General features: G+C 38.3%; 1 protein-coding gene across 2 annotated transcripts in view; it reads left to right on the top strand.

Moving 5' to 3' along the window:
• ctnna2 (catenin (cadherin-associated protein), alpha 2) overlaps window positions 1-13,901 on the top strand; it is a 309,428-nt gene that overhangs the window by 77,019 nt on the left and 218,508 nt on the right. For both annotated transcript variants that reach the window (XM_037101210.1, XM_037101216.1), the window contains exon 7: window positions 11,391-11,594. In XM_037101210.1, the coding sequence (XP_036957105.1) occupies window positions 11,391-11,594 (204 nt within the window). The remainder of the gene's footprint in view (window positions 1-11,390; window positions 11,595-13,901) is intronic.

Raw genomic sequence — 13,901 nt, 5'->3', positions numbered from 1 at the left:
TCTTTTCAACCCTTTTTTCCTCAGCATTACCCACGGAGCAATGGAAATGACAAACAAATATACATTTGAATGTTAATTGCATCTTTTTTAACCCTGTCATTTTTAATTACCTTTACTTTTTCATTGTACTTGCAGTAAACAGTGGTTAATGAATGGGAATCAGCCTTGATGGCTATAATTATCCCCTACCCCAAACTTCTGCGTCACATTTTTGTTTAAGTTTTTTTTTTTTTCCCCCCCCTTGAGGTTGATTGCCTGTTGCTATTTGTGTAGCAGTGAAGAATGTTGTTAGTTTGTAGTCCTTGGACAAAATGGCTACATCTTGTGTCCTGACAATTTTCTACCATGCCTATACAGTATATGGACATCAGTGTAAGAACTCAGGCTTCAATATGCAGTTAATACTAGCACAGAAAAAAGCTGTAAAGCTGTAAACCCTGCAGCAGAATGGATAGTGTCATGCAAGTAGGTGGATAACTGCATGTTTGTAATGTAAAGATCTTTGTATGTGTTCTGGAAACAGCCTTCTTTTATGTGTTCTTAATAGTTAATGTGTGAAGAGCACTCAGGTGATTCTCTACGAGGGGGTCTGAGCCAGTGGAGAAAAGGGTCTGTCACACCTGATGATAAGATAACAGAATGTGCAATATTACATTATTATTTTTTCTTCTCCTACTCATCTTCTCTGAAGGCAGTAGATGGCTGGCAGGTATCACTGTCACTGGCACAATCAGTACTTTCACTTACTGACATCTTGGCCCCTACTAAACTGTGAAGGCCACTGTCACAGGTATTTAGAGATTGGTTCTGAGAGTGGAGGGAGTTTCGTTCTTTAACAAGATCTTATAAGTAACACAGACTCCGTTAACTTGGGCTAGAAGTCAGTTAATCGCCTCTTCTCTAGCACTTTTGCAAGATCTCAGAAGACTGATTGATGTGCAGTTGTTTTCTTGGTGCTTCATAGCCTTTTTGTTTTATTTGTTGTTGCTAGACAGCGAACATAATCTCCATTACTTCCAACAATGTGTGTCTCTTCAAGACAAAAATCCTAGAGAAATAAGAAAATAATAAGAAAATTGTCTTAATCGCTCGTTTCTTCTTCGATATAGCATGTAATCATTCTGTAAATTATGGTTTGATTTTTGGTAAACTGACAATCATGCAGGGTATGGTGTAGGGTGTGGCTACCTTGTAATCAATATGTTGTTACCACAATGTGTCCTTGGGTTCTCAGTCTGATCAATTAGGATGTCCTCTCCAGCTCAACCCTCTTGTCCAAATATGGTCCCTTGTGGCATCTAAACCCAAGCTGTTGATGGCTGTTATACCAAACTTGAAGCTTTGAAACAACCCAGTGGGTCATGTCATGATGGGTTTACAGAGCGATTCAAGTAAATGCTTATCAGATAGTAACGTTTAATAAGATATCTTATTGTACAAACATGTCATTGTTACTCAAGTTGCAAAATGTGTTTCCCCACATGAACCTTGCTAGTTGTTCCTATTTTTGTCATTGTTTGTTTTGAGAAATCTGTTGCTGTTTTCTGTAACTTGATGAGATAACTTGAGATGTCATTATCTCCTTATTAACTGGACTCCCAGTATTGTGGAACAGCCTGACTTCCAGAAAACATTGATTCGAACTATCTCCCGGACACATCAAATGAGATTAGTGGGGAAGACGGCAGGTGTGCCTTTGCTGATGACCCCCAGTATGTGTCCTCTTTTAAACAACTGGACACTGCTGCCAAATTATGATCTGTGGGACTTGTTCCTGCTTGTTTGGCAGCTACCAACTACAGGATCAAAATAACATACCTAATTGGCATCAGACTGGTAATCATTAAATAAAGAATATATAGTCAAAATATAAGAAAATGTAACAATAAGTAAGGGAATGTTAAAAAAGCTTTTATTTTAGGTGGAAACAAATAATCGAACATGTTTGATCAATTAAGTTAGGGCTTTAAAAATAAATTGCGTGGGTGTGGATACAAATTGTCAGCATATGTTGTACTTATGTCAAGAAAGACACCAAAACAGAGTCAATGCATTTCAGTATTTTAACGACCTTTGGGACTGACCCTGTTGATTAAATCAAAGTGTATGCCTGTAAAGCACTGTTAATGTTAGCCATTACAGATATCCCCCTTGGGAGCCATTGAAGTGGGGTGGTGGACGGCTGAAGTGACATACATTTGAATGACAGCAAAGAAGTGCAGTAGGTGAGGTAGTCAAATAGCTGGGATAGCTGATCTTAGGTTGACAGACAAGTCTCATAACATAAACCAGAGAGTTCACTGGATAATAAAGAAGACATGTGGAGACCAAATGTGATTAGGAATTTAGCAGGATAATTGGCTGGCTGAACTTTGATTAAAAGCCTTAGTTGACATGCAGTTTGTTCACTGGCCTTAATGGCTTTAACTCTAGGGGAGCTTAGGGTTAAAAAAAACTTCCTTAAGTGCAGTTGGACATTTTGGGGTAGAGAGAAACAGAAGACACTGTACGTGCTACATTTAATAAAACAAAAACATCTTTATGTGTAAATGTACCCGTTGGAAAACCATTTTGACTTAAAATATTCAACAATTCAACACTAACATTTTAGACCAAGTGCATATTATTGTCTTGTGTCTTTGAGATCAAAGGGTCAAAGAACAAGTTCTAATAACCCCATGCCAGCACCCAATACAGTGAAATATTGGACACTGTCTAGTGTGTTGTGCCAAACCCCTTTCCCACCCAAAGCCACCCCCTCCCTAATGCTCCCCTGCAGCTTACTGTGGGTCCACATTGCTGCCAGATAGACTGGGCAACAGTCCAACTACCATTACCTGGGCAGGCGAGGAGCCTTGTTGGCCTTATTATGCTACTGTACTGTATGATTTATGACTCTGTCTATGTGCATCTGCTACATTAATAAACATTCGGGCACACACTCATAGTTTAACCTACACGGTTTTGAATACAAGCTATATCATATTTTCAGTATCATGAGCATCACTGCTGAGGATCACATTAGTTTAGATTATGCAGTCTCGGTGATTGCCTGTTATGCTCCGATATGCTACTCATCATATAGCATGGCCATTCATTTGTTCAAAGACAAGACAGGCGACCTTCAGGTGATTCTTAAGAACAAATAACAAATAACAAAAAACAGCTTTTGTCTCACTGTTTTCCTATACAGTGCTTCAGAGGTTGTCATTGTAACAAAGGCCTGGATGCTGACAATGGATGGAGTCACTTTCTCTGGCCCTGTTTCCAGACCTGCCATTGCAGATATGCCTGAGCCAGGAAGCACAAAACAAAACAAAAAAAATCATTGCTCTCCCTATTGAAATTGTTGTGAACTGGGGCGTTATTTTGTCTGCTATCAGTGTTTCACTTTTTGAGCAAATGTAAGAAGGCAAAAGGGAGGGAAGCAATTAGATGTCAAGAAGTCAAAACCTGCAGGGGGACAAGTTATGCTTTTGATAAGACAGGCAGAGTGACTGAAAAGGGACTGTTGACTGCTCCAATGCTATAAACATTCAAATAACATGAATTTGAATATGAGTTACAGTCAAGAGAGCATAGCCCACAGAGAACTTCATTTGTTAATGTTATGTAAAAAATGTTGATTACACTGAAACTTTCTTTTGAAATTTCCTTTCCCTAATCAAGTTGATTATATGCACAACCGAAATATCTCCCCTTTGGTATAGCCTACATGAGGCAGGTCACATTCAAACTTGATGTAATTAAACCAGCAGGATACAAGTTCAATCATTAATCAAGATGTTCTGACCGCACGGTATCGTCTCCCTTCTAATTTTGAGTCTGAAAGTGGCACATCTATCATGGAAAACTGTTCTTTATGTTTTGCATGGGTGCTTCTTGTTTCTGGATATGTCTAGATGTCTATGTTTTTTCCCTCTCTTTCAACTATTTTCCAAAGAAACAACATGGATCAAAATATTCATATAGTGTAATTTCTCAAAACACGCTGAAGACATCTGGAGAATGGAGTTGGATTGTTGACTGAATATGTCCCCATTGGCAGTCGGGACGGCTTTTGTCTCTGCTCAAAGTAAAATTCTAATTAACATGTGTACAGTAATTTCAGCCTTTTTTATGTTTCAAGTAAGTCTCAGCAAGCATGTGCCTGTGCACATGTTTCGGAGGGCGGGTAGTAATGGGTTTCATTGCAGAAATATGTATTCAAACTGGCCGTAGAGAGCTCAATGGGGCATGCATTCACTATTTTAGGACAACTATGCTTTTAGCTTGATTTTCTGCTGGTTACACTAGTTTACTAATTCATGTGCCTTTTCCTTTCTCTGCCCCAATTGGCTCTTTTTCTTTTCTTCATTAATTATTTAGGAATGCTTTACTTTTTGATTTTTAATGTGATATTTTTGTGGTATGTTTACCATTCTCTAGACATTTTGCTACATTCCATAGGAATGCTTGTTTACTACACGGCATGAAGCTGCAGCAAACGGGACAATACCACTCAACTTAATAATTCATGCAGTTCTCAGAAGACCAAGGGAAGACAATTACAGGCATGAACATCTTTTCCAAAAGTAGAGCTTTACATTTCCTTTGAGGTCAAGCTGCTGTACAGTTTGCTAGCTTTGTTGGCTTATAGTTTTACATCATTTTTTACTTTTGCAGATATTAGAGTTTTTACCTAACAATCGGTGTTGATTCTTGATGACATGAATGAAGAATTAACATAAAATGTTCTGAATTCATGCATTAAAATATTGCTTATATCCTTTACAAGTAATGTTGGTGAGCTTTACTAAGTGTCAGCTTGAGTGACAATGGTAAAACCTTTTCTGTGTTTTTCTGACCCCACAACTGTGCAACAAAGAAAATGATAATAATTGAAATGTTGAAGCTTCAATTTTAAATGATAGTAAATGCTGTGTGTTTTGTAATCACCAATATAGTGTGGACTTCAACAGAAGACACTGTTAGTAGCTGATGGTTCAATTGGCTCCAATTTTTTTGCACTACAATGTTTGATTGATTTATTGTTTTTTTTTCTTTTCTCTTTGTGTTTGAATATAATTACACGTGGTTGGATTGGCAAAAGCAATTTTAGGAGAACAGTGATTTTTTCATTTATGTATTCATCTTTTTTTAGAAAACCAGTTGTTTTTTCCTCAATAAGTGAATTTGAAATAGTTGGGCTCCCATATACTGACATGCAACTACAACATTGTGTCCTGTAACAAAGCATAGTTGTGGTCCTATCTCACCTAGTCGATTGATGATGATGTTATTTGGGAATGTCTTTCACATTGTAATCAAGAAATGACTGTCTGGGCTGATTTAAACCATTTACACTAAAATAGTTTCAGCTTATAAGTTATACAACAGTAGCTTAGATTGTCAACCATTTGTGTTTTTTTATTTTTTGTCATGTTTTTATTAATTAATTACTTTTTCATTTAGCGATATTTCACTTTCTTTACCTACTCTTTTGTATTATATGAATCATTCATCACAGTTTAGTAGATGGTGTCTCATAAGGGTCAAATGTATTTAGTTCCCATTGCAAATATGTCCTACTGTTTTTACATATAAATCATTCATCACTGCCCAGTTAAGGTTCCTTTACAATATAAAGACAAGGTAAAATATTTAGTGTGCTCCAGGAGGTCTAGAATATGAATGAACGGATGAATGACTGAAAAAAATGTTTTCACAAGCATATGCTTGTTGTGTTGTGTACTTTAACTAAAATGGCAACATTATTACTATCCCAATGGAAATTTGATTCGCAGGCTGTTATATTACACTCATAATATAAAGGTTAATGTATTGACTCGCCCAGAATTTGGTCATCATGGTGATAGCATGTTGTAAAGTGAAAGCACTCTTTGGTACAAGAGATCAGTAAACAAGCCACAAATTAATATTGCCCTCATGTATACCCATTTACTGAGGTGTATCGTTCTCTGAAGATTTACATTCCTGCACTCCTACACATTTGTACACACAAATTTGATGTGTAACAAAAAGGGACCCGAAGACAGGATGCACAGTAGTGGCCAGAAACAAAAAGTGTTCTAAAATAACCAACTCAGAGTCCCAAAGTCCAAAATGTAGGCAACAGAAAGGCAGCAAACACATAAAAACTGAAGAATAATACAAAAGTAGAAGACAGACAATAAAACCATAAGGAACACATCAGGACAAGTAGAACTGTAAAGGACCAGGGAACTGACAACTGGAAAAACACAATGTTACATACACAGTTAACAAATCACCGGTGCACGCAGATCACACACATCATGTAGAATCTTGAGTTTCTTAGACTGATGCAGCTGCATGGGGAAATTATTGTGTGTGCCCATTAATCACGTTATCACAGCACTCACATTCATTCAATTAATTGTAGTTTTAACTTTTTTATGATCGCTAAAAGGAAGATAAGTGGTTTTTAAAGTGACACAACTAATCCCCTGTTATTTACCACACCCTCACAAATTGGCCTTTTCAAAGCTGTTAGAGTTGCCCTCCACTGTATCACAATAGAAGGCCAAGCCCTGAGTCAGGCGCTCTTCATTAGGTTAATCAATCAGAGTGTGGGTTATGACTAATGCCCCTCCTGGGCCAGTGTGGGCAGAGCTTTGTCAAACAGCATAATAGTCACAACCAAGCAGCCTTTGAACCCTGGAATAGGGCCACCAGAGGCGATACAGTGGTATGTTTAAGACTTGGTTGAAATCTCTCTTAGACAAAATAATTGTCATCAAATATTGGAACGTCCTGGAAGGCACATTTGACATAGGCTGATATGACACGTGCCCTGTCTCACTGGTTAATGCCCCAAAGTGGGGTCAAACTAATAACCTCACCCTGTGTGGGGCAAACATAAGGATGCCTCTGGCCCTGATACGCTGTCAGAATCAACATTCATATTGAATTGCGGGCTTGAAGCCTGGCCTAGACTTCAGGAAAACAGAACTTAACTCTTTCATCAGCCTGCAGGTAAGAGCTGTCTTACTGCTCTGTGCAAACAACCAGTCAAAATACTACAATAAATCTGTTTCCAAACCATTTGGTAATGAAGTCAAAGTGCATTTCAGTTAGCTGCGATATACATTACAAAACAGCAAAGGACACACTTGAAATAACATTATACTAAGTTGAATCTACTCTTTTCTTTAAGGAAGACTTGAAATTTTTGGTATGGTACCAAGGTTCTCCCCAGATGGTGGACTAACAGCGCTGTGCTGCTATACTGCTGGCTCAGCGCCACTATACTCATTTGATCGTGGCATTTATTTGAGCTCCATCGCAAACAGTGTCATTATTTACTGTACAAACTTGTCAGACAATTTTTAGCAAATACTGGCTAGTTAGGGGCTTTAAAGATAGCAACAAAGAAACTGATAATGAGGTTCAAGGACAAAGAAAGTATCAAAAAACGAGTTTAACCCTGTGAAACTTATTGAGGGAACTGACACTATCACTCATGTTTGTGAGCTTGTGAGGATGACTTCAGCCACTGCCAATTACCTTGAAAACCTCTCAGCCTTTGTCAACCCAGCATTTGCTTCTCTTTCTACTCTCTGCCTATTCCCAACTCCCGGTGATAATTGCAACCTCACATCCTGTGCAGAATAACAATTGGGTTGAGAGGGGATGTTCTCCATTTCCCTTGATGTTCTTTTCTTCTTTGCGTCTTTCTTTGTTGAGCTCCACAGCATGTGGAACTTTGCTGTTCATTTTTGCCTCCTTGAAGCGTTAATTTCTGATGTATATGTCAATGTAAGGATAGCCATATTGCAAAAAGGGAAGACAGGGGGAATAATTCAATAGTTTTTGTGTGTTATATGGGAAACTATTGCTCGCGCCTTACATTCTTCTGGTGATTATGACATCCATATGTTATAGATAGGACTTGGCTTCTAATCCCCCCCCTCCTCCTCCTTGTTATGAGATACCATCTCGCTGTTTCTGGAGCTGTATAATTGAGACATAACTGTCTTGTCATACAGAAACAACAATTACATTTATGAGACTTATGTGCTTGTTGCAACTAGAAAAATCTTGATGTCATTGTCTGATCTAATTTTCTTTTTTTCCTTTTCTGGTTTAAGGCATTAGGGCATGTAGATTGTATTACATGATTAGAATTGTGACTGATCTCTTAAGATTAATAATTGTTAGTTATTTGTTCAATATTGGACATGTATAAGAGTTCTAGTGTGGAGGATCTGTGTCAGTAGCACTAGTATGAGCAAATGTTAAACTGTATTTCTTTCCACTCCAGCACAAATAAATTACATAGGCTTAGAACCAAATATGGATTTTGGTCTATTGATCAGTCAGTTGAGAAGATCAATATAGATTTTACCTCACTGATTGCAGTACAGAGATAGATCTTTGACACTTTGCATACAATTTGAAGGAGCTAGCATCATCTCATAGCTTTGTACAGCATACCTTTACCATAAAAATGTCTAACACAAAAGACACTGAAATAGGCAATCACACAGAAAGGGAAAGAAAGAAAGAAAGAAAGAAAGAAAGATAGAAAGACAACACAACATTAACAGCATTCTTTTAAGTTGTTTTATTTTTACCCCGTACTTCACTTTTAGACAACAAGTCACCATATGCAGGGTCCTCCCCAGACAATGGAACAGTGGCGCAGCGCCGCTATACTGCTAGCTCAGTGCCACTATACTCATTTTAATGTTAGGTGCTTTGTAGCGGGTGAGGGTGGCGAGCGTCCGTCTGTCCGCCCGCCACCTCCCGGTCCGACGATAGCGGGTGAGGGTGACAAGCGAGCGTCTGTCTGTCTGTCTGTCCGTCCCCCCTCCGACGATAGCGACCGTCTCTTCTCAGGGTTCAGGCTGCTGACTTTTTTGTCTGTGAGGAAATCTAAGAAGAACATTTTTGAAACTCTGTGTGGGTAATGTCAAGAGTTCACAAAATTGTCCACTGTAGAGGCTGTTGTTTATTGCCGGCTGGCTGTCAGCAAAGTGTAGGACAGAAAAACACCTCGTAATCAGATTGCTTGTCTTTTATGTTTCAACCACTATCTTGCAGATATTTCTTTCTGTTCTATATTTATCTCTTTCCCCTTTTTGCATTTCTTTTCTGCAGTTTCTCTCCTTCTATCTCTTCCTCCGATCTTGTGTTTTTAATTTATTTTTTTGTAGCCCCAAACTTCCCTTCCCTATCTATCTTCTCTTTTACTGCAAAGCCTTGTATTTACTGCACTTTCCTGCCAGCTGAAAATGAAAAGTAGGTTATGCTTTTTGCCTGCACTCTCTCACCTTGCATGTTATTTTGCATCATTTGACAGTCTGTCATCCTGCCCCAGGATTAGACTGGCTGAGAAGGGACCAAACACTGCTCTGTACTATTACCTTACGCCAATGAAACTTGTCATGTATGCCGCAGAGGAAAATCTTAAGGCTTTTCCAGTCAGAGTTATTGGTGAATGTTTGGTGAATGTTGGATTTATTTACAGCTTACTTGAGACAGAAATGCAACTTTGGTTTGATTTGGTGCTGCGGTGTTAGAACCACATCATTGGTTTGGTTGAACCTTAGGATGAAAAACCTATAGACACAGATTGCTCGTAGGTAAATGTTTTGCTGTGAGTGGATGGAAAGGGGACATGACAGTGGGCATCTGTTGCTGTCCTGCATCAAGAATTAGTGCCTATATTACCTGATCCATGGATATTTCTTTCTGTATGAATTGAATAAATAAGCATCATCCTTGATCAAGTCATCATTGAAATAAATTGGCTTTATTATCATGGTAACATTTTCTTTATTGTCTGATCAAGATGGCTGATTAGTCAACTTGGACCTGAAAACTAGTTGACAGCAGTTAATCACCCCACAGTTATCTTTGTTGGACTAAAGAAGCTATAGCAAATGTTGCTTTTTGGAGGGGTGGGGGGCTTTTTTTAAACTAAAGAATTATTTGATTAATAATGAATATAATCTGCAGATTTATCGATAATGAAAAACAATCACTATGCAGCCCTTTTGTCGAAGAAGTTTTGGGAGATTAGTCATAATCTTATATGATATTGCCTCTAGGTGAGATTGGAATCTGAGTAAGAAAGAGCTATACAGAATATACAGTCCACCACTGCCTTTCACTACTATCTGTTTTTTAGTTCTCATGTCTCCATGAGTAATGTTTCCGGATGTTACTTACATAATGTTTTATATAGTCTGCAGGGGTCACTACCTTGCTTAGGAAATAAACTCTCTAGCACTTTGTTTCCATCTCATCAATTTTCTGCAACTATTGCTCACTTGCATAACACACTGTGAATGGCACCAAATGCATTTATCATCACAACTAGAGCTAAAAATTGCCACCTCTGGGTCATTGTTTGTGTAAAAAGCTGTATGCACTGTGCTTTTTGAATTCTTTAAAACATGGTAGAGCAACTCATAGGGTGCATGGAGCACATGCAGAGTACTGATTGATATGGGTATTGAAAGACTCAAGCATGACCTTGCCTCTTAAAACCATTACATCACGAGCTTCTGTGACTGGCACATTTAGATAGTATGGGCATAACAACTCACAGATACAGTTATTCCCCCACTGCAGAGATCATATAAGATAATCTAACAATATATACAATGTGTAGAAAGGGGGCCTTAAAACCTTGAACTGTTGATTGCCAGCGTATTTGAGGCGTTTTGTGTTCTTTAACTCCATTATGGTCTTGAAGTCTGGGATAGATGCTCATATTTGTAATTGGAATTTTTTGGGTGGAAATCAAATAATATGGTGTTGGGGGGGTTAAACAAGAAAATGCTTTTTAGTTTCACTTCTGTTTTCTCCTTGATAGGATTTGTTGCAAAACACTTTATCCCTTATGGGGAGAGAAACACAGTCTTAGATTTCTTGACTTATTTTTTATAAGCTTTTTTTAAATTAAGGTCTAAGATGGTTCCAGACCTGAGCTTGTCTTTTGTTGTTTTTTTCTTGTTTTTACACATGTGATCTTTTCATTTAAAACTACATCAAAGTCATTTGTAATTTTTTAGATAGTATACAACTGCCTCTGAAATAAAAAAAACAAACTATTTTGTCTAGACAAAAACAGGCACTTTGTCCTAATGTTTTAACTCTCCACTCCTCTAATCAGTGTTAAACCATTTAACAAGTACACTCACTGGTAAACAGGCTCCTTTCATATATAGTACAGTGATAATAATGCTGTTGATCTGTAATCAGAAATGAGTCCCTGCAGGAAAATGCTGCTGATTATACCTATGATGCAATCTTATCACAAGATCCAGTTTCTGAGTCTGAGGCTCCATTGGACATGCCTCAGCCCAGATGGTAACCCATTACTGTCCTGACCTTCTACTTGTCCTCTGGCCCCACAGAACAAGATCATCCTGGACCCTCTGACATTCAGCGAGGCTCGTTTCCGGCCCTCTCTGGAGGAGCGCCTGGAGAGCATCATCAGCGGTGCCGCGCTAATGGCTGACTCTTCATGCACACGTGACGACCGCCGCGAACGCATAGTAGCTGAGTGCAACGCCGTTCGGCAGGCCCTTCAAGACTTGTTGAGCGAATACATGAACAATGTGAGTTTCCTTCCTGATTTGATATTGCAACTGTGCACATGCTCACCTTTGAACACACACACACATGCACACACACACACACACACACACACACACACACACACACACACACACACACACACACACACACACACACACACACCAAACAGACATTATAATGCTGATATCTTTTCACCTTTCCAGATAATCCTGCCTAAATTATATATATATATATATATATATATATATATATTCAACACTTGTAGAACTCTGTGTACTTTGCAGAGGTGTGAATGCAGATTTTATCAATACTTCTGCCAGCTCCACCACTCATTCGACTTGTCAATGAGAATAAGAGCAATGAGAAAAAAGTACAATTAATTTTGTTTAATTTGCGACAGAACAGCTTACGTGCAAACGTTACACACAGCTCTTTCTATTTATAGCGTTGTCCCTGCACATGTACTTCTACACCATTATAGGTGTAATGTCTCAGTCATCATTATTAAATGTCAGAAGGATGATCAGTGATTAATCTGCAGAGATTGTATTGAAATAAACTTTACAAAGTGCTTTGCAATCCAGGATCAAACGGCAACATTATAAAGAGGAAAACAGTCGCACCACTGCCAATCAAAAGAGCATTATTCATAAAAAACTACAAATTAGGTTTGTAAATGCACCTCAGAGTGACATTTTACACAATGCTGTGTGGACCGCAAAATGACAACACAATCAGTGAAAATGACCAAAAAAAACCCTTACATTACCAGGTCTCTCACCTTTTCAGCACATAACTTAGTGGATAATTTCAGGATCCTGTCAGTAATCGCTAAGTAAATTCCTGACTAAAATGCATAACAACTGCAAAATAAAACTGAAATACAATAGTCAATGTTTTGAGGATTTGCATGTAAACATCCAGATTTAATGAAATGCAGAATGCACAACCTAAAACCAACCAGCAACACTTTACTTAGAAAACTGTTGTCAACATCAGAATTGCAGACTTGACATGCAGTAGTAATAAACGCGTGTGCGTGACATGAAAGAACTTTCAATGTCTCAGTAAAATGTAATTTCAAGTTAAATGGGCACATCATGGGCCATGGGCTACGTACAATGTTGGTAATGTCACATGTTTGCATGTTACAAATATAAACCTCATGGGCAACATTAGTGTTTTTTTTCTTGGTCTGGACTTTTCCTCTTCATTTAGTAAACCATTTTTCTCATGCATCACTGTGACTGGCACAGCTGTTTAAAGGTTATGTGACTGGCTAACACTATGATTAATCATCACACACATCCAGCTTTATATTCTACTTCAACAGACCTGCCTCTAACATACCTTGTGCATAGGGAGTTTTAAGCCATGTGAGCTTTGTCTATTTAGGCATAAATAATTAGGACTTACTGTCAGTTGCTCTGCGCACATAATTTGCTTACTTGTGCTGGACAATATTCTAAAACACTCATGGTGAATCAATTAAATATCTGGTTCCCTTTAGTCATTCCTGTATTCATTTGCGGAGATGTGTACAGCAGACATTTTGATGGGTAGTGGTGTGGTTACAAAAATCGAGCACCCTGTCTAAGTAAATGACATTACATGTACAGTACATGATGATAAAGAATAGCTCACTCTGTCTTCCTTCATACATTAAAAGAAGGATTGAGAGGGAACACTATAGAGTTCCCTCTCAACGCTCTTTATTGACAGCAAAGGCACTAAAGAACGATGCTTATTGAACAGGAGCTCAGCAGGCGTTCTCACATTCATTTTGTAATAGTAAGAATAACAGCGCCAGTGATAGCAATGAAATAAATAAAAAAAAAAAAACAATACTAGAATCGATTGTAATGAAACACACAAAGTTACTTTGTGCCCTAGCAAACTTAAGCCAAATATAAATCTAAATGGAAAGATCCATTCTTTCCTGTACAAGGATCATTGAGGAAACAGTAATGTTAAGTTAACATTGAGATACAATCAACATGGCAACCTTTCAGCTGCCATAAACAGAGCCATTCATCACTGAAAAGGCAGAGCCTGTAACTTCCACAGTGGGGCACTTACTGGGCCAGTCTGAGTTCTAAGATAACCCCTAATGGGCTTCGACTGTTGGTGAGTTATTGCTTTGTTCAAAATGACTGTAATGCACCCATGTGCTCTACTAAACTGGGACTCAGAGTACACATTGAATATTGTAGCCTGAAGTAGTTTTAGCCATCTGTAGAGGAAGAAACCTGGGATGTGTTATTACTTAAGTGATGCTGCCATTGGTAATTAAAGGATATCAACTCATAATGTGTTCTCTTAAGCAC

The sequence above is a fragment of the Acanthopagrus latus genome, chromosome 1, assembly GCF_904848185.1.
Source record: "Acanthopagrus latus isolate v.2019 chromosome 1, fAcaLat1.1, whole genome shotgun sequence".
Lineage (NCBI taxonomy): Eukaryota > Metazoa > Chordata > Actinopteri > Spariformes > Sparidae > Acanthopagrus > Acanthopagrus latus.
This window is presented reverse-complemented; position numbering and strand designations above follow the sequence as displayed.